At 40.0% G+C, this 21,513-nt stretch overlaps 3 protein-coding genes across 3 annotated transcripts in view; 2 read left to right on the forward strand and 1 right to left on the reverse strand.

Annotated features, from left to right (window-relative positions):
* Positions 1-816: 816 nt before the first annotated feature.
* On the forward strand, positions 817-6,430 carry LOC117251364 (uncharacterized protein C7orf57-like). The gene is made up of 8 exons (XM_078174471.1): positions 817-922; positions 1,178-1,221; positions 1,463-1,618; positions 1,711-1,807; positions 2,051-2,177; positions 2,481-2,560; positions 4,447-4,544; positions 4,629-6,430. The coding sequence occupies exons 1-8, from the start codon at positions 912-914 to the stop codon at positions 4,631-4,633; spliced, it is 618 nt and encodes a 205-aa protein (XP_078030597.1). The 5' UTR covers positions 817-911; the 3' UTR covers positions 4,634-6,430.
* upp2 (uridine phosphorylase 2) lies at positions 6,297-8,860 on the forward strand. The gene is made up of 7 exons (XM_033617598.2): positions 6,297-6,430; positions 6,567-6,681; positions 6,778-6,936; positions 7,076-7,190; positions 7,275-7,484; positions 7,599-7,745; positions 8,016-8,860. The coding sequence occupies exons 1-7, from the start codon at positions 6,378-6,380 to the stop codon at positions 8,156-8,158; spliced, it is 942 nt and encodes a 313-aa protein (XP_033473489.1). The 5' UTR covers positions 6,297-6,377; the 3' UTR covers positions 8,159-8,860.
* Positions 8,250-21,513, reverse strand: part of LOC117251362 (coiled-coil domain-containing protein 148-like) — a 45,973-nt gene continuing 32,709 nt past the window's right edge. The window contains exons 11-15 of the mRNA XM_033617597.2: positions 19,791-19,931; positions 16,032-16,150; positions 12,626-12,743; positions 12,300-12,434; positions 8,250-9,178 (exon numbers count right to left, since the gene is read on the reverse strand). Coding sequence (XP_033473488.2) covers positions 9,035-9,178; positions 12,300-12,434; positions 12,626-12,743; positions 16,032-16,150; positions 19,791-19,931 — 657 coding nt within the window. The 3' untranslated portion in view covers positions 8,250-9,034. The remainder of the gene's footprint in view (positions 9,179-12,299; positions 12,435-12,625; positions 12,744-16,031; positions 16,151-19,790; positions 19,932-21,513) is intronic.

Here is a 21,513-nt window from a genome sequence, read left to right on the forward strand (position 1 = left end):
TATGTTTTTTTTCTGAAGGAAGCCTTCATCCCACATAATGTATTCAAGGACTATTGGAAATTTAAAAACCCAACAATAATTTCTGTTCTTACAGTTTCTGGCTATGACAAATGGTGTAATTTTGGTGATTTTGAAAGAAATCATGCCTTACAAACCCGGCAGTAAAACAAATACAAATCACAGCCAATTTAAGTTGTCTGTCCCTCCCTTAAACCAAAATAACAACAAAACAAAGCCAACAACAAAACAGAAGTATCTCCCCAGTGCTTAAAAAAGTATTTGACATGCCTCCCCCTTTCTGCACCACCCCTCCCTTCTCACAAGTAACGAACAGTCCCTTAATTCAAAGTTTTGAATATTTCCTCTACCACTGGGGACATGAAGCAGAATAAATGTGTTCATCATGTGTTTACCTGTCGGCCACATGCCTATTTACACAATCTTGTCAATAGTATAAGCTAGAATATTAATCATATAAACTGCGCATACACCACACAGGTTTATCCACAGTTTTGGTGTGAACTGTTTCACTAGCTAGGTTTGTTTTACTACTAATACAACTGCAATTATTTAGAAGAGTGTTAACGAGAGATTAAATAAACTACACTGAGAGGACCTTGTCACCTTACGATTACGTTACGTTTTAACGGGTACCTGGCAGCTTATCAAACAATATTTTCTGTGGTCATATTATACGAAAACCTAAGCTACTAACAAACTAATTAACCGACTGACAGAGCCTATTATTATACTAACTAGCTAACTAACTATCGAGTAAAGTAGTGACCGTAAACACATCACGGAGCAGCAGCTGCACTCCAGGCTGTATATACAGACCGTTTCCATGACAACGCAGTCAGAAGTTACAAACAGTCAGAGCTCCGTCCCCAGTTTCTTCCTCTGCTTCTAAGATGTCTTCAGAGTAAGTAAAACACGCCTGGACGCAATACACAACTGTAATTGCCGTGTTTAAAACTTTTCCTGTCGACTTCTTTGCGCTGTCACTCACCATTTGTGTTTAATTTAAGGCTTGAATAAGTTTACCGCGGTCAAGTTAGCAGTTAGCTAGCCGACGCTAAGTTTGTGGATGCTAACGGTCATGTCAATGCTCGCTCGTGCAAGCTGCCGTTGGAGAGTTTGACAGTGTACCGGTTTTTTTTGTCTCCATTTCCACTAGAAATGTCTCAGTTCTCATGAGTAACGATCTTCAGTCGACAGAACCTGGCAAGTACAAGTGTTTATACTGGTTTAGTTTAGTTAAATCATGTTGTAGTTTGTTAGCAGGGACACCTGTGTGCTAGACCCCTGGTGGGAGGTGGTGGTGCCAGTTAGCACTGGCATGGGGCGAGTGTGGGGTAACGTTAATGTACAGGGTAGTCATGAAGCAGCAAATCGAAATGGTATGTTTCCTTATTTTCTTAACTTCATTATGTGTGCTTGTCTGTGTGTGCTTTAACATCACCAGAGTGCAAAGGAATAAATGGCCAGATCTCCCAGATCCCAGGACTGTCCCCAAGCATCACCTCTCTTCCTGAGGAGAGGGCCCGAGGGCGAAGGGCTGGGGTCCGAGAGAGTGATTCTGACTATGTCAAGCTTGCGAAACAAGGAGGGCATAAGGGTAGAGCCATCATGTTGCCTTATATGTAGATATGTCCCTCTTGCTGGTTAATGCACTTTGCTTACATTTATTATTCTCCTTATTTTCAACAGGACTTTTGTGGCATGAGAATACAACTACTTCTCAACCTGATGCATACAAACCTCCAGGCTGGTTCTGCACTGCATCAGGAGATGATAGACAACCAAAGTACATGGAACATTTTGCACAATACTTCCACCCCATTATTAACGCCACTACTGTTAATATACTACTATTGTCAGTGCTGATACCATTAGCTTCCAATCTTTCAAGTGCTGTAAAATTGAAGAAACAATATAAACATAACCAGCTACAATAATGATTTCTAGTGTTATTCATCATTCTGTATTCCAGCTATCATTAAGTGAAGGATACATTTCATATCCCTATATTATGTTTTTTTTCCAACAGTCTAATTAACAGTGAAGAGAAGAAAAACCCTGGAGCTTTTCAACCGCGAGAACCCCCCTTTGGGACTGACAATATGTCAGCCTGGGAGAGGGATGATAGCAGCAGCAGCAGCAACGGCAAAGAGAAGGTAAACAAAGAAATGTCAAAGTCATTAAGAAAGTAATTACCCACGAGTCACCACAATAACAATTTATTCTATCGCTTGTGTTGTTTTGTTATGATCATATGTTTCAAGACAAAGTTGATTGTTAGTGATCCAGCAGTGTTACACACTTTATTTAGTTGTTACTTGATCAGGCAGACACACTTGGGGGTTCAGGTAGTTGCTTCTCAATGGTTTATAGTCTACATTAGAGTAATGGATATCCTAGTAAAATTTACATTAACAAAATAACCACCACTCACTGTTGCTTTACTATGTGTTTTGTAGAACAACAATGTTCCTGACAGCCAGATGGTGAAACTGGAGTCATCCAACCAGTATCATGAGACCAGCAAATTCAAGAGGATGTAAGTTAATGTGGTCACAAGATGGTGCTGTTGTTCTATATTATATCCAATACAGGTGGCCTGTGTCTCAGAAGGCCACTTTTTACAATTTGCAGAAACAAAATTGCCCAGAATAGATTTATTACAGACCAGTGATCTTATTATGTCAGATCATATCAGTAATTTTGAGTGGAAGTAATAGCAAACAACACTTAAAGGACAGGTTGGCAATTTTTCAAGCCAGTCTTATAACATTGTAACAGTGTAACATCATAGCAATGAAGAGCCATTTCACAATTTACAGGGTTTTTGCCAATTTTGGGGGACTTTTCTGTTAGTGTAAGTCCATAGTTAGAAGCATTACAACACATATTATATATGGCTGATTTATATCTGTGTAGTTAAGAGGGTGTTGTCAGTAAATTCTTGACCATATATTGCTATGTTGTGGTGACTAAGCAGAAATGCTCATGGGCAGGCAGCACACTCAGGTCAAACAAAACACGTCATAGATTCGGGTCAAAACAGGACATTCACCCGCTTGCTTTGGCTCACCTCTGGTCTGTACTGTGAGCTCCATGTACCCTTGGGCTAGTGTCAATGACTTATTAAAAAACTAAAATAACCTCACAAACAATGCAACAGAGACAAAATAGTAAACACTGTGGACAGAGTGTCTGTGCAGTTTTGATACTATCCATCAACGAGTCCACAAAGGCTCCACTGCAAAAAAAAAAAAAAGTATAAACACTATAAGCACACTTATAATGCATTAGAATCTGCTTCTAGCACTGTATGATTGTAGTTATATGCATTTTCATAATGTTTACAACAATATTCATAATAAATTGTAAAGCATTTTATAATGACTATAAGGTCAAGGATCATAATACTTGATAATTGCTGACTTTTTCCCCAAGGATCATAGTGTATTATAATTCTCAAAGCTGTAACACATTATAATAATTATATAAAGCTTTAACAATATTTTCTTCACTTTACATAAAGCAAACAATGACCACTTATAATGACACATAACCAGCTTGTAATTCAAATTTGCCAGTACCTGGGGAATTTCATTACTTCACTCAAAGCACCCAATGAGCACTTAGAGTAACTCACAATCACATTATAATCATTTTAAAATACATTATAATCACTGTTATGATGCGTCTTAAAATGATTATGATGCAGCGCAATTATAAGAAATTTTAATACACCATAATCCTTGCAAAAACTGGCAGTGATTGACCAGCAATTATAAAGTGTTATGATACTTGACCTTATTATATAATGCTTAATAATATGTTATGATTGTTGTTGCATAGCATTAGGAATATTCATGATTGTTTAGAGCTATAAATATACAGTGCTATAATCAGATTACAAAGCATTATAAGTATGTTTATAATGCTTTAAAGACATGGGCGTCACAGACAGTGTTGCAGAGAAAGTAGACATTTCCTTAAACAAGAATGACTGAGTGAATGTTATTATTTCACGCCCTTTTTGTCTTACTTAAGAAAGATAAGAAGGCTAAATCTGATACTGAATAACTTGTTTGGATGGATAACTTTGCAAAGTTGGTTGTTTGGTATTAGATAAAGATAAAACCAACAATAAAAAACAGTTGTTGACTCTGTGTGCTTGTTGGAAAAGAACTTTTGTAATGAGTAGCCAGAGTTTATCTTGGCAGACAATGTTTAAAGGGTAGGGTCCATATTTAATGTTTAAACTGTGTCCGCTGTGGTCCCTCGTGTTAATCTAATAGGCACTTTGTGGGGATGACATAACATTGCATTAAATTATAACCACAAAAGCACCATCTGGTTTGATTCAAATGAAAAGGCTTTCCAAAAATTACATTTCCAACACATTTGGACTTTATGCCTTTTGTGTTCTCACAGAGTGTTTGACAAGAATCCAGCTCCTGTCAACATGTCTAAGCTGCTGAGCTTTGGATATGCAGAAGACAACAAACCAACAGCTAACACTGATTTGTCTAGTAAGTGCCTCTTGACAGTATAATGTAGAGATCATTAGTGAACTGGTGAATGACTCGTGCTCATATACATTTTCATGTCAACAGATTAGAAGACTGCCAGTGCCGTAGGAAAAGGATGTACAAACTCAAATGCTTCCAGGAAGAACAGTGGCCATCCTCTCCTTGCCTTATTGATTGCTTTACTCCTTCATACTGAGCCACATTGAATGTTTTACTTAGTTTCAAATGTTCTGCCATGTCAGATGTCGTACTCAAGTGTGAAAGTGCTTCAGTGGTTTAAATCTAGGACCTTTTGTTTACTGTGCCTCATTTACTTAATTTCTTAAAGCTACAGTTTGTAACTTTTGTCAAAATACCTTTGCATCATATTTGCTGAAACTGTCACGAGACAGACAATCTGTAAAAAAGCATGTCCCTCAACGACAATAACCAGTCAGAGTTGAGGAGTATCCAACGCAGCGGTCAAACACTGCTTGTTAACTGTGGACAAACTGCCAAACTAGGTAGCGCTGATCAAATATGACACATATAAGAATCAAGACTCTGTTACTGCATTGCCTAGTTCTCACCTCAGATGTTTTCAGAAACATATTTTAGTGTACTGTTTAGCTGTAAGACAAAAAAAAAAAAAAAAGTTGGTCAGACAGCCATGTTGGATACAGTCAAGCTAAGCACTCAGCACCACCTGCCAGCTAGACTTAACAATCTCATTTTACAGCTAAACAGTACACTAAAAAATGTTAATGAAATCATTTGAGGTAAGAAATAGGTAATGCGGTAACAGAATTTTGATTCATATTTAAACACCCTAGTTTGACAGTGGACTGACATGAAATTGGTTTTCGTTCACAGGCGGTAAGGCCATTAGAAATCCTACAAAACAACAGAGTTTGCATAGAAATAAGATTTTTTTTTCACAGATTATCTGTCTCATGTGGTGATGTGTAAATATAGTGACAGTTTCAGCATATGTAAAAAGTTATCTTTTTATTTTGCTGTGTCTGTAACTGTAAAAGGCAGCTTTAAGGAATAAAAGTTTGATAATTCAGATACAATCAAATTGACTCAAAATGTTTCACAATCATTCTTTGCTTTTGCCTTATATACTGAAATGGTATTTGTTCTCACAGGTTGAACTTTGAATGTTAATTACATTACAGCCATCTTATATATGTTTTTCACTTTAATATTTTTGCTGTATGTAATTTCTTATTGTGTCTTCAGTGCACCAATGTCTTGTTGTCTGAGTTTTGTTTTAAGTTGCTTGTCGCTGTGTTAAACACTATTGCCCAATCAAAATTTCTCCTCTGGCACAATAAAGTATATCTTATCTTAAACTATGGCTCATCTTCCAGGACACATTGTTATATTGCTAATAAAGCAAAGGGTACAATGCATTACTTGATGCCATGAGCTCATTATGTGTCATTGTTTTGACATACCAATGTACTGCATGTCTGTCAGAGGTTATCTCAGTGTTCTCTGGGAAAGCTGTGTGTCATAAGACGTTAGTTATTCAACAGCTCTTTGGTTGGTTTTCTTTTTGAAGGTGCACTGACGCTTTGGAACTGGGCCAATCCTTTTTTTTTTCTTGGTGTGATTGATCTCGCTCTGTTTGTTTGAGGCTGGTGGATGTTTTTGTGAGAGCGAGGACAGGTGGTACTCCTCTCTCTGGAACCAATCAGTGGCAGGGCCAGAGGTCACCGCTATATCAGCTCTGCAGTCTGACATAACTCTTATTCAAAAACAACTGCGACGAGTATTTGGAAGTTTTGCAAAGGGCCAACTTTTGAAGACATTTTAAACGTGATTTTCAACTCATCTCCTGAAGTCATGGCACCAATCTTACTTAACTGTATGGGGAATGACCACAATGAGTACATCAAGTGAGTATTCGGGAACTTCAATTGACTATGTCTTCCTTTTGCTCTTTAAAATCAAATGTAAATATGTTATGTAATTCATTTCGAGCACTTAGGATTCATTTCTCTTTATTAATAAGCTGTACTTTGTTGCTTACAGACAAAAAGTCCAAGTGAAAAATCCCTACTTGGACACCATGGAGGAGGATATTCTCTATCACTTCAGCTTGAGCACCAAGACTCACAACCTTCCAGAAATGTTTGGTGATATTAAGGTTTGTGGAATGCTTATAAAAAAACTAATCTGGGGTTTACATTTTCAAAAACGAGAAAACAGAAATGACTTGTCATCTTTTCTCTATCTCCCATAGTTTGTGTGTGTTGGAGGCAGCGGGAATCGAATGAAGGCTTTTGCTCAGTTCATCCACCGGGAGCTGGACCTGCCCGGAAACCCAGAGGAAATCAGAGATATATGTGAGGGAACTGATCGCTACTGCATGTATAAAGTGGGACCAGTGCTCTCTATAAGTGTAAGTATCACAGAACGATGACATATACTGTCCAAGGAGTGTTTATTTCTACCGGCAAGTGCTTCAGATATTGCATTGCCGGTTTGAGATTTCCACAGTTTCTAAAGTAACTTCTATCCTGATTTTGTTTCCACCACAGCATGGCATGGGCGTCCCTTCCATCTCCATCATGCTGCATGAGCTCATCAAACTGCTGCACCACGCTCAATGCCGTGACGTGGTCCTGTTTCGCCTTGGAACATCCGGTGGAGTCGGTAAGAACATTTTTTCTTATGCGTTTTCTTGAGTTATTCCTTTGAAATAAATAGATTAACATTTCTGCTTGGTGTCGTCTCCAGGTCTGGCTCCAGGGACAGTGGTGGTCACGGATAAAGCAGTGGACTACTCCTTCCGCCCCCAGTTTGAGCAGGTTGTCCTGGGTAAAGTCATCACTAGGAGCACTGAGCTGGATGAGGGAGTGGCCGGCGAGCTTTTGCAGTGCTCCTCTGAGCTCCAAAACATTCCTACAGTGATTGGGAACACCATGTGCACCCATGACTTCTATGAAGGTAAATACAGCATCTCACATTCAGGTTGTCTGTCATCATATTTGTACATGATTTTTAATCACACAACATTTCCTTTGGTCAGGTAGTGACAAATACTGTGCTTTGTCTCTCTAGGTCAAGGCCGACTCGACGGAGCTCTCTGCTCCTTCTCTCATGAAGAAAAACTGGAGTATCTGAGGCAAGCGTACGACGCTGGAGTGAGAAATATTGAAATGGAGTCCACTGTATTTGCTGCTATGTGCCGTGTCTGTGGCCTAAAAGGTATTTTTTAAGTTATAAAGCGTAGAACATTCTGTACAGTGGTACAGTTATTGATGCCTTTGAAGATACAACCTTGCCTCTACGACACCTCTGTGCCCTTTAATTAGCCTACTTCGATATTGTTCAATAAAGACATAAACTGTACAGAATACAGAACAGACAGATATGTGTGTCTCCCTTCTGCTGATTGATGATTTGACCCAATAATGTAAGAACCAAGGACATTAACATGCACTATATGACTGATAATCTCCTTTTTTTTATCTCCAGCTGCTGTGATCTGTGTTACATTGCTGAACCGCTTCGATGGAGACCAGATCACCTCCTCTCATGATGTTCTGGTGGAGTTCCAGCAGAGACCTCAAGTCCTCGTGTCTCACTTTATCAAGAAACGCCTGGGACTTATTGTCTGAGACCCTGACATCTCCCATCCCAACCCCAGCCTCCCAAATAAGAGTGTATATAGCTGATATGTGAATATGTATATGTACTGTACTTACCATGTTTATATGTGTATTCTGCTTATTTCAAAAGCTGTGTAAATTTGTATGATTTCATTGATGAAGTTTAAATATTAAGCATGTGGCATTTATATATATGTAAGTATGTATTTTATCTTTTAATATTTAATAGTATTTATGTAAGCTAACATTAATTTTCTAAAGAAGGTGCTCTGTATGTTGATTTTAATGTTTGACTTACACTTATATCTCAATAAAAATGTTGGCTGTGGAGCAGCAAGTTTGCAATCTGTAAGCAGCCTCTTGTTACAAAGGTTATAAAGGATGTGTTTGTTAGATGGCAAACTACTTATTATTCCTTAGTGATTTCTCTTATGACACAATAAGATAAAGTGGGCCTTCCTTCAATGTGTTTCAGTGATGAATGTGTTATCAGAAAACCAGACATGCATTACATTTAGTTGCTTTTGCCACATAAGCTTGTTCATACAAATGCAGCAGAAAGTAACATAATTGGTCAATAAGTATTGATAAATGTGCAGAGAGGTCGTTTTCATTTGTTGGAGGTGCATGTTTATCATCACTGTGATACTGTATGATTTCTCACAAGGTGCTGTTGAGTATAAAACCTTCAATAAAAGTCAATAATAGTAATTGCACTGTGTCACTTGGTGGTCAATACTGTAGCACAGCAGCTTTTGTGATGTGTCCAACTGTGAATATGATTCTTACATGTGTGTCTTATTAATTAATTATTTACATTTAATGTGATGCTCAATACTAGAGCAAAGGTTGGACTTAATAATGTGACCCCAAACAAGCCCCTGGTCAGAATTTGAGTATGGATTTGGTGTCTCGTCTGGGTGGTTTAGGGGGCGTAAGAACAGACAAGACCTGTTTGGCATACTGGCTGTATTGCAGACCAGCCTCCCGCAGAGCCTGCTCAACCCGCACTCTTGGATCAGACACAATCTGGAAAACAGATGTAAAAAAACAACAACAAAAAAACATAGTAAATAATACATAACCAGCTGTTACACGCTAGGTCAACACCCACTATGTTAGCATTGTTTGTTTGTTATGGTTTTCTGTGCATTTAACACTTGAAACACGATTAATCACAAATTCTTCATGGTTTGGTATTGGAGGAGAAGATTTGCACAGCACGACAATCGTTAGTCATTGCCAGGGTTACACAATAAGCAAATACTAACCATGATGACACACTCAGACACACACACACAGACTATAGTACACTGACCTGCTTGGGTTGCCCTGAGATCAAGGCTGTGTACACAAGTCTGTGACATGAGCACAAACATTGACTGACCAGCCAAGCAGCTTGCACAATTTTGCTGCACTGCATGGGTCACTGGTCAGTCTCACCCGACATGAAACGAAACATTATGTAAAGCAGTGATTCTCCTTTTTTTCCAGCCAAGGACCCCCTACAGGATAGTAGGGGGTCCCCTTGGAGTCATCACACTTTTACAATCTCAGTTATGTGAAAAAACAACACAAGAGATATGTATTAGAAAGATATTAGACATACTAAAAATATTTGCAGATTCTAAGAGTTATAGATTTGTTAGTTTGGAAAGTAATCTAGGAACTATTATAGATTTAAAAATGTAAGTATCATTTGTTAAACTATGGAGCCTTTTGTTAAAAAACTGATGTCATGATCATTTAAGACAACATCTACCTTCATATATTTTCATTTTTTTTTTAAAAAAAAAGGCAGTTTAAAAACGCACATCATATGACCACTCATGTACACTGGGCATGTTGATGTAAAAAGGAAGTAAATTGTCAACTCTACGGAGATGGCAAAAAGTATGACCAGAGATTTCTTTGCTTGAGGTGGAGCTGTTTCTGAAAGTAACACGTGAGTATAAGGCAGTAAAGGCGGCACAAACCAGACTGAGAGTTGCTGCAAAGCAAACACCTCGACAGATGCATGGTAGAGGGGGGTAAAGTTAGACTGATTACCCAGTGCCCCAGTGGAAGGGGGGCCCTTAAAAAGCTGGAAATGAAAAGTTTGGTTTTGTTTGTAATTTTCTTTTTCTAAGTAATTAGTGCCCTAACTAAATCGGCTGAATAAATTGGTTGAGAGACTGAACTTTGTATAAAAAAAAACAAAAACAGTGGAAGCTCTCTGAGGCACCTCTCAACCCTCAAAGGCACAAAATGGTTTAATCTACCACTGCACTAGGATTCATCTCTTTATGCAGCTTGACCCAGGTGGTGCTCATTATGCTGCTGGGCACCAGTGCACACTGTCATCCCTTTCACCAAAAAAGGGAATTCAGTTCGAAACACTTTCGACAGAGAAAACTTTATTTCCATTTGCAGTATTATATATGGCAGTATGGCTCTGTTCTGGGGCCTCTCTGCCTTTCCTCAGGCCTATGCAAAAAGCCTCTTACACCAGCCTATGTGGAGAGAGCACACCTCTCTGCCCTTCCATGTACAAACAAGAAAAGCCTGAGGCAGAGAGAGCAAACCTCCCTGCCCTTCTATGCCCCTACATTGAAATCCTAAGGCAGAGAGAGCACACCTTTCCTGCCCTTCCATGTGCCTACATGGAAAGCCTAAGTCAGGGAGAGCAGTAGCAAAGACCCCCTGGGAACAGAACAGAGCAACATCAATGACAAACAGAAATTACACTGATAAGTCCGACACAGCATGAAAAGGAGGAGCTGGGGTGGAGGCAGGTTGCAAAGCAGCTTGCAGAGGAAGCAGCAAGAGTAGGCAGGCCAGAGCAGTTTAAATAGGGTGCCCTGAATGAGATTCGCCCACTGGTTGCATAGGAAGGAATTATGTGATCTATCAGCTGACTCCCTTCCATCAATCAGCAGCTCCATCAGTTGATTGGGCTGTTTGAGATCAGCTAATGTAGCTGGGATGTGAGCTGAGCTTGACATCATGTTCCGCCTGAACTAACGCTATGCTCAATATCTGGGTTTCAAAAAAAGAAATGAAAGACATGGAACAACAAAGAAAGGGATTTGGTGCTACGCCCCTGTAAGGCAGCATATTAGAGCTGTACCGGGAGCATTGTCCTTCACCAGAGGAAGCTTTGGCAATGATAAAGAAGTAATGTTACCCACACTGTCATGGCTTGTTAAGCTACCTAGGTCATGTTTTTAATTGTTTACATTATCTAGATTCATTTCTTGTTTTATTTTGTTACTCACGTCTGCTCTCGTTTCAGATCCCCACTTCCTGCCCTTGTGTACTTTTCTAATTGTCTTCCCCGCCCTGATTTGTTTCACCTGTGTCCAGTTATCCCTGCTTCCCTTGTGTATTTAGTCTGTGTGCTCTCTGCTTCTTGTGCCAATTGGTCTTTGTACGTAGCGTCAAGCGTTCCAGTACTTTCCTAGTCTTAGTGTTCCTGGTTTTTGATCCTTGCTCACGTTTTTTGACCTTGTTTTTTGCTTTGCCCTTTTGGATCGTCTGACTGCCTGCTTGTGTACTGTATCCATTTGCTAAGTAAAGACTTTTGGTTAGTCACTGAACCGTCTCCTGAATTGTGCACTTGAGTCCACACCTCTGTGAAGCAGTCCTGTCACACACAAGAAGGATGAAATCACAAAAGGAATGTAGACCTAGCTATAATACAGTATTTGGTTTGACACGTTTTGACTGCTAAGATCCAATCGGAACGCAAACATGGGTGTCTGCATCTTCGCTTTTCAGAAGTCGGCGTTTCCACCTTTCCAGAATAAAACGCAACCCCGTTTTCAAGGGTCTCTGTTTTAGGGGTTCCAAAAGTGCGGACACTGATTGTAAACATTGCAATAGTTATGCATTTTTTAATGAAACTGTATTAGTGTGGCTGTAGCTTAAATGAATACATCTTAAAACTTTTCACGGACCCCCTGGCAGAGTGCCACTGACCCCTGGGGGTCCCCGGACCCTACTTTGAGAATCATTGCTGTAATCGGCTAAATATTGTTGAGGAAACAGGGGAGAGAGGCCACATAGGCCCATAATATGTAACACACATAGATAAGGGGCTCGGGGCAAAAGACCATGGAGCTGAAGAGCTTTTGTAATGATATGAACAAAAGCTGTTATCATGCCTCACCTGTGTGTCTGTGTACGTGTTAATACTGTAGAGAGGCCTTTGGAGCTCAAACTCCTTTACATTCAAGTGTCGACTCCTCCAGGCTTCTGTATCTGCCATCATCCTCTCTGGGTCTGCCTCTGCCACCACCCCAACCTAAGATAAATAGGAAAGAGAAACATTGAATATAGGGATAACATATACAATTGTCTTTTTATTTACTGCCATAGGGTGGCAGTGATGCCTCCACTCAGATAAAGATGAGTCCAAGTCTTCCCTCGTGGGTCATTTCAACTGACAAAGAAAATGTGAGTGGTTTAAAATGTTAAGAGCAGATAATGATCCACCTGGTTTCTGAGGACCTCCAGACGATGCTGTTTCTCTTCCTCTTCTCTCTGCCGCTCAAGCTCCCACGCCTCTCTCTCCTCCTTTCGCCGCTGCAACATCTCTGCCCGAAACTGCACCCTAGAGGCAGCACAGAGGGTGTGGACATCAGACCTGAGCAGCCCCTCTCTTCCTCTGCCACAACCAACATTACCTATCGCTCCTGACACAGCAGGCCTCCGGGCTGTGGAGGGTTTTATGGAGCTGCCAGAGAGCAGCTCCTCTCCCATCATCTGTTTTTATCTCTTTCTCAGCCCCCCATGATTCCTGTTCTCATTCCTGCCTGAGTTCATTCTCACAGCCAAAGTCAACACCATTATCTGGTATTAATGCCAGTCTTTGTGAGTGTCTGCAGAGAAATGCGCAGCAAATCGCACCAATCTGGGTCTTTTAAGCCCAGAATCCTCTATTTTTAAGAGTAATTTAACACCAGGCTAAAATACAATGTTTCACTGCAGCCTGAGGGCGAAAGTTTCAAGTGAATTGCAACCTGTAACCACACCCTTCAATGATGTACGACATATTCTGGCAAAACACTTTAACATCACTGCAGAAAAGTGAGGTGTTAAACCTTTAGCTGTCAACAAAAACAAGATTTTCAGCTGCTGTTAAGATGCTTTTAAAAGCAATGAAGTTGAGTTAATCTGGAGTTACCAAATACAACACTTCCTCTTTCCCATTGTATTTCCCCTTAAAGGAATACTTCACCTGCAAAATAATCATTTTTTGCATGCCTCCAAGGTGAATGGAGAAGAAAAACGGTCAACATACTTCATGAATTGAGGTAAAAGGGAATAGAGTTCAACAGCAAAACTGTATCAAAACATGTGTTAACAAACTCTCACACAACATGTCCAGTATAATACAGGTCTCATTTATCCGGTCGTATGCTCAACACCTCTGCACAAACAATCTCAGCACGGCCAAGTACCATACCTGGGCAGGCATGTGTGTTGGAACTCAAACAGAGTTCAAACCCATGCGCTTGCTAAGGCACGCTCAGAGTGTGCTACCGGTATAGTCGGAAGTGTCTTACATTGTAACGCTTTAGCGAAAATGCATGTGTTTGGGGAGTACTGAGCATATGACTGGATAAATGAGACTTGGATTATACTGCATGAGCTGTGTGAGGGTTTGTAAACAGATGTTTTGATACAGTTTTTCTGTTGTTATTTGTGGCCCCCTATGACTTCAATTAATCAAGAATGTTTGCCTTTTTTGGATTCTACGTTCACCTTGGAGGTATAAGGGAAAAAAAAAGTTTTCTACATGAACTCACAGTAACACGCTGGGTAATTGACATTGTATAATTCCACACCTTCTGACGTCTTTATGTATAAAGTATCAACTTGATGTTTCCACTGAGGGAAATATTCAAACATGTTTTTGATGGCTGCACCGTTCCAACAGATGGATCATTTCACAGTAGATTCATTTTAAAAAATCATATTTGACATCTTTGGAAACTTTGGGAACTGCATTAGAATGTTAGAACTAATGCTAATTAGATCATGACTTGTAAAGGGGTTAAAGGTCAAATTCACCTTCAGATTCAGTCTGTAATGTTCAGTGCAATCCAGGAAGTATTTTGACCTGAGGTGCTGTCATCAGTCTCCCTTAGTCTTGAAGGAATATTCAAGAAAAAAAAATTGCATTTCATAAAGTTGGGTGACTCATAATGGACAGATTTAAAAAAGACTGGTTAAAATTGAAGCAGCAGAGGCCAAGGAATCCTGACTTTTAGTCCCCAGTGTGGGTCAGTTCAAAAATGCTTAATCCTGTACTTCCTAAAATGCAACCAACAGCATCTTTTTATCAGACCCTCCACATAACCAGTTTGTGACTTTCTGTTAAACTCTTGTAGTATTTTAAAGGGCCAGTGTGTAAAATGGGTTGAAAACAGTGACATCAGTGGCCAAATTCTAGATTGGAGGGCTCACTCGCTCACCCCTCCCGTTGGGTAAATGACGGTGGCCTCGTAGGGACAAAAAGCCTTGCGCACGAGTTTTTCAGGAGTAGGTCTATCTAGCGACGAGGTGTATGTTTATTTAGAAATCTAAGCCATGTTACGATATTGTAATGAATCACTCACGAGCAGGAGACCAGAGGAGCGTTCGGGAAAAAGGCCCGTTTATTTGAGCACTCCAGAAACTCCGGTAACACTCCAGGGGGTAAAAGACTCCGTCCCAAACTCTGACTCTTCTAGCGTAACAGACACACTGCAAAACTTTACACACATACTCGTTGACCATACTGAGTGGGGACCCCCCTCCCCTCTCTGCTCAATCTCCAGCCCGCACACTGACTGACAGCGTAGCTGGTAACAGAGCTCAGCTGCTTATTTAGCCTAGCAATATCTCCGGACTATAGTAGCTGCAATGGACGACTTTGAACGCGATTTTGAAGAGTTTCTTGTAGCGGACACAGACCCAGAGCCATACCTGTTTGAGCCGGAGCACACAGATGAGGAACTCCATGTGTTTGATGCTGAGCGGGCGAGAGAAGAGGCTGAATGCACAGAATGGGATTTGGTGCTCCCATCGTTGGGGAGATATATCATCAGGAGGAAAAGCGCCGCAGAGAGTGCATCACAAGGAGTGAAGTTGCGTCTTCTTTTCCTCGCAGATGACGGTTCGGGTTCATTCTCTCCTGTTGCGTGGTAAGTGTGGTCCATTCGCAAACTTTATAACTAAAAAAACTTTTCACTACTCTCTATCAACGAACTACTAAGACACTCTGCTGTTTCCTCCTCCTTCTTCCTTCCTTCCGCTGTCTTCGTTGGTTCATTTATACACGCAAAACGTGTTCTCTGGCTGGATTGTCCGCTCGGTCTGCCGTACATACATGGCGGCGCAAGATGGCGACCTCTCTAAAGCATATATAAAAGCATAATTATAAGTCTACGAAAACCAAACGAATTTTATTTTATAGCGATTATACACTTGTATAAACATATTAATGGGTAGAAGATTCAGATTCAGATTGACAATAAACCATGCCAAATATTACACACTGGCCCTTTAAGCCCATGCTCAGATAACCCTGGAGAAATCATCAGGGTTAATTTTTTTCAGACTTGACAAAGCTCTTGAGGAGTAATTTGACACGGCGGACTGTCGTGTTAATAATTGTAATATAGCTGTTACATCACAAGAGAAAAGTAAGGTCGATATTGGCTACATTAGTACTACACATAAACATTTATTTGTAGTACATCTGAAAGTGTAAGAGGTTATAAGCCCATAATCAAAAAGGAAAACACACATCATGACATGCTTGTAATGGCAAATAATGTATTCTCTGGATTATCTTTCGGCAACTCTTTTAGCATCTCTTTGAAAACTCAAGGTCCCATGGTGCAACACTTACCTCTCTTTATCTCGCCTTGCCTGTTCTTCCATGACGCTCCTCAGATTAGCAAGTCTCTCTTGATCCCTCTGCTCCAGCATCTCCCTCCTCTCCTGCTGCCTTAAATAAAACTGCCTGACCTGGGGGAAAAACAACAATTTACAAAGAATAATGACAAAAGTTAACAAGAGCCGCAAGAACAGTAGCCATGCTCGCACTAGTTTCGACTCCCACAGAACTCTTAGGATTGTCATGTCCTATTGATTGTGACAGAGCAGGAATCAGATAAGTGTAAATAAAAAGAATGAGATGATATTTCAATGTCTGGCAGACTATTGTGCTAAATTATATGGAATCCAATGCAGCCTAAATGCTCTCATTAATCAGAGAGTGTCTCAAGTTGACCATGCTCTCTGAGCAGACCCCTGAGGAGAGAGTTAATTAAACAGTCAGACACACACACAAACACGCACACACAGTGGAGTTATTGTACCTGTGAGGACTTTAACTAAATTAAATGATCAAAATACCCAGATAACTGTTACAACATATGCTTTCAATTTGATCTCCATGTGTGCCCACGATTAAAACCTTCAGTGTAGCCACAAATTCGAGGCAAGTTGATGCCTTGACGTGTAATTTGATCTGCCATACATCGACAACTTTATAATATGAGGGTTCCCACACATCTTTACCAATGAATTTTCAAAACTTTTCCATAACTTTTCCATAATATATCATCCCATTTCCATGACTTTATTTAAGTACTTTAAAACAGGTAGGCCTATATGGCTATCATAGAGCACAATCCATGCACATGGGGCATAGCACACTAGACTGTCTCTCCACCCAGTGCAATTTGGCTTCAGAGCTAAACACTTAACAGAGATGGCAAATTGTCTCTTTATAGAGAAACTAAAATCCTTGCTTGATCATGGTGGTGTTGTAGGTGCTGTAATTCTTGGCCTCAGGAAAGCTTCTGATACTGTCAATCACAAAGTTCTCTTCACAAAGCTATCCAAATTTAATTTCTCTAAAGGTGCAGTGAAATGTGTGGAATCATACCTTACCAACTGGTCTCAATCAGTCTCCATAAATAATCATCGCTCTGAGCCAGTGCAGTTGTGTAATGGTGTCCCACAAGGGTCTATTCTTGGTCCACGCTTGTTCATTTTATATATCAATGACTTTCCATTTGCTTGTCCTGCAGTTGAAACCCTAATGTACGCAGATTTATTGATGTATAGTTTATATAGCTGCATATATTCCAATCCTCACTCATAGAAAAAAAAAGTGTGGCAGAGTGTTGTTCCTGTGGACTCCGGCAACACTAACCCCCGAGCTCGCCTTGGAAGGACTAAATGCACAAACCTGCTATTTTTGAATATCCCATAGAGAGAGACTCTCACTGCAGCCTGTTTTATTTTGTTCTGAAAATGTTGGCGTGCAACCTTGTTCTGTAGATGATAAACAAAGGGCAGATTTCATAGGTGTCATTGGTAATGAAGAAATACAGTGAGTGCTGGACGGAGGAGTGACAACAAACCCACCCACATTTAAGGGTGCTGTTTGCGGTGGAAATGCTAGGGTCTAGGTACCATCTCTGTAAGAGGTTCAAGAGAGTGACATGTAATTTCAATTCATATCAGAGAACTAAATGCATATAGATCTTTCAGTGATCAGTTAAAACAATGGATGATTAATACATACACATGTAAGCACTAAACTCTTCTGCTGCTACTAATGATATGTCCTGCTTGTATTGCAGTGTTGTTCTATGTGGAAATTTGTCACCACTGCCTCTAGCACTTTTAAAAATTGTATGTCCTTTTATATTGCATTTGGAATTCAAATTTTTTATTATCCATTCAGTCAAATTGATACAAACCGACAGTACTGTAGTCCGACAATTATCACAACAAGGTCGCGTTTTGATACGTTTGGTAACTCTGTTTGGTCCCCCATAAGGCATAACCTTGGTGATTCAGGTACCGTCATACCCAACCACTGTTACCAGTGAAGTGTATGTTTCCAAATTTATGAAGTTAACCGATGGTTATCAGGAGCTCCGCTAGTGTGCTGCCATCTTCCTCTGTGGTCTCCTTGCCTCAAGTTTTAGCACTGAATCTCACATTTGATGATCGTTACATTCTTGTGACTAAAAAAATCAAGTTAAAATCACTTCTTGTTGATGTGTTCAAATAAGTCTTTTAAACTGTGAGCCCTTTTTTGTCTTTTGTTTGTTTGTTTTTTGTGCTTTATTGTATTTTAGGTCCTGTTTTTCTGACAACGATTTCAACTTGCAATATGCAGTTCCTCTGAAAACAGAGACTTTTCGCACATGCGCATTATGGTTCCAGTCTAGACATGCACGAGAAAGTCGACCATCACAATAACAATGGCGGACTCCTGAGCTCTGTTTGTGCTGCTCACCCCATTGAATTTATCAGTGCTTCTCCAGCAAAGTGTAGATTTACTGTAGCAACTCCCCTTCGTCGTTCGTCCAGATGAACATTCGTGCGGTTGCCATCTTGTACATCACCGCTCTGTAGCAGGAAGCGCATGTACAGTGTGCAGGCGCGTGTTGTTTCATTACAAAGTCACACTGCCAACTACTGGCCTGGCATTTACACCAACGCATTTTTGGTCATTTTTGCAGATTGTCGTCATCGTCTGATCATGGAACTTTTTTCAAAACCAAAATGAGAAACGATTCCGTTTTCAGCGGATCATTTTCGTGTAAACATGACCTTAGGTAGCCTTGTGTAACATCTGGGCCAAGGGACCACAGATGAATAATAGCCTTTTGGCTAATTCTGGCATTTATATACCATGTGTATTTATTAATTTGCGGTGTCCCTTCTTAAATTAACTAAACTAAAGCCCTGAAAACAGTTTTTCTAATTCTATAATTCTCTGGGAATTTCATGACTGTGAGAGCACTGTAATAAGGAAATATAGCATGGTTTATTCTTTACAGAGCACCTGATGTCCCAGTGTGTTTTTATTTATCTAATGCAAACAAGTTATTAAAAAGTGTGTAGAAGTTTGGGAGAGCTGCATTTCCTTTCCAATAGTTCTGTAAAATAGATAACTTTCAGTGCTATTCAGCCATATTACTTTCTGTTAGAAGTCATTCATACACACACCAAAAGATTTTTTAGCATGAGCTGTCGTGACACATATAATTTGGTGCTTTTGAGATGTACTTTCTTTTCTGTGAAATCATTGCTATTTGTGTGCACAGGGCTCAGGATCCATCTGAGCCAGTATGACTCTTTAGATGGATAAACATTCATCCAAGCCTCACCCATCTACACCTATTGTCCATTAAATTATACAGCAGCTTATTCCTGTGGAGGAAGCTGCATCATAAAAGAAAACATATGCATTTATAGTTGATTATCTTGCTTTTTCCCTCAAGATGAACTCGTATGCACAAGGTAATAAGTTATGTTCACAACATAAAAGGATGCTGAGCACAAGATTAAAAAATACCATCTGTCACCCAGAGAGAATATCTCTTGTAATAAGACCTCTTTATTGAGACTTCTTTATACACTAATGTTTAACTCAACTAGGTTTGAACATAACACATGTTTTTATAAACGTACGTGTAACTTGTCTTTCCATGATAACGCACCTTAAATGTGGGAAATCACACAAATGAAAATGAAATGAAATGTGACTGTACACACTCATATGCATGAATGTTGAAATTAAGGACGTGCTGCAGGAAGAAACTGACACATTCACTGTGACAAGTGTGATGATGTTTACTTTTTCTTTGTGCTGTGATCTGATGGCGGCCTCCTTCTGCTGCTGCCTCTTTAGCCGCGCCTCTTCTTCCTCTTGTTGTCTAGCAGCTATAGCTGCCTCCAGCTTTGCCACCTCCTCCTGCTGGGCCCGCCACTGCTGCAGCTACAAACACATGTGCAAATACACACAGGGGAGAAACAAAAAAAGCAGCTTATCGTCCGTGAACAGCTGTCTTCAAAGAATCACTCACAGGGAGACGACCAGCTGTGCCCCACTGTCATGGTGCCAACATGTGGCATGAACTTTCGAAAAGGTGTCAAAACTTCTTTTCACACGTTGCGTTAGATCACCTCGGGACCCATCAGAGCATTGAATAATAAAGAAACCCCTTGTGTTTGTGCCCTATAACAGTGCTGTCCTTATGCAGCAACTTAGGGCAGGTATCATATATAACTCCAGAAAGAAAAACTGGGATATTTTCACGTAGATGTTTATGCACCTTTTAAACTATAAAGATTCAGAGCAGGAACTTTTAGTTTAAAGGAGACCTATTATGGTCATTTTCAGGTTCATACTTGTATTCTGGGTTTCTACTGAAACATGTTTACATTCTTTAATGTTCAAAAAAACACTTTATTTTCCTCACACACTCTGTGCTGGAACAGCTGTATTCACCCTCTGTCGGAAATGTGTGTCTAGCACCTGTCTCTTTGAGCCTCCCTCCTATAGGAGCCCAGCCTGCTCTGAATGGTCAACGTTTCCAGGTCTTCCATTTCTCTGAGTCTTTGCACTGACATTGCAGCCGGGGAATGTCTGTAATGGTGTATGGCGGCACTTTCTACCGTGAAAAATCTCCAATAAAAGCTTCTAGACAAACAACCTGCACAACCTGACATGTTCTAGCAGGAGTATCATCTGAAATCAGGGAGAATTTATCAACTTTAGCAATATTACACATTTCCCTGATGTTAGCATGTAGCTTTATGTAGCAGTGTAGGCTACTTACTGTGCATTCCAATACCCATACTACCATACTATATAGAAGATATATAGACTATTGGGTATGTCCCAATACATAGTATGCCAAATGTAGTATCCAAAAAGTATCAGGATGTTCTACAACATCCGGTTGGATTTTGCAAGCCAGCATGCTTTTCTGGCTATTCTGACCCACAATCCTCTGTGCAGCGAAAGATACGTCACATTAACTGAGTTGAAAAAAAAGGTTGACAGCTGATTGACAGCTGTAAGAAGCCACAATGATGGATGGCAGTGCATTCAAGTGAGTGATGACCAGCCTAACAGTAATAATAAGAATAATAAATGTTTAATTGAATATAAAATGATAAATATAACCACCAACAAAAAGGCTTAAGTATTAAATAACAACGAGAGAAAAATGTATAGCCTCTGTAATTTTACTATCATGAATATAATATGTTGGAACCTACAATGCATGCAGTTATTATTTCTTGCAAAAAAAACAACATCAGGGCTCTCTGGGTTCTCTGGCAAGCTCGGTGAACAGTGTTTTGTTTTATCTCTACAGATATAACAAATATTTGAGTAAGAGGGTCAAGTATGTCCCAATTGTGTGCATGCTGCATGCAACAGTAGATAGTTTTCAAAGACAGCTAAAGTACCTAATAAAAGTAAAAAGAAAAAGCATGCGAATCGGGACGCAACAGTGTGCCTGGAGCAGATGACCTTTTGAACAAATCTGTCACAAGCTGACGTCAGCTTG

Source organism: Epinephelus lanceolatus, chromosome 14 (genome assembly GCF_041903045.1).
Source record: "Epinephelus lanceolatus isolate andai-2023 chromosome 14, ASM4190304v1, whole genome shotgun sequence".
NCBI classification, from domain to species: domain Eukaryota; kingdom Metazoa; phylum Chordata; class Actinopteri; order Perciformes; family Serranidae; genus Epinephelus; species Epinephelus lanceolatus.

Excerpts from the sequence above, each read along its gene's own strand:
- LOC117251364 (XM_078174471.1), top strand. Across the intron at positions 1,222-1,462 it reads CGATCTTCAGTCGACAGAAC|CAGAGTGCAAAGGAATAAAT; the intron begins CTGGCAAGTACA and ends CTTTAACATCAC. Across the intron at positions 1,808-2,050 it reads GGAGATGATAGACAACCAAA|TCTAATTAACAGTGAAGAGA; the intron begins GTACATGGAACA and ends TTTTTCCAACAG.
- upp2 (XM_033617598.2), top strand. The coding sequence starts at position 6,378 with ATGGCACCAATCTTACTTAACTGTATGGGGAATGACCACAATGAGTAC. Across the intron at positions 6,431-6,566 it reads GACCACAATGAGTACATCAA|ACAAAAAGTCCAAGTGAAAA; the intron begins GTGAGTATTCGG and ends TGTTGCTTACAG. Across the intron at positions 7,746-8,015 it reads CCGTGTCTGTGGCCTAAAAG|CTGCTGTGATCTGTGTTACA; the intron begins GTATTTTTTAAG and ends TTTTATCTCCAG.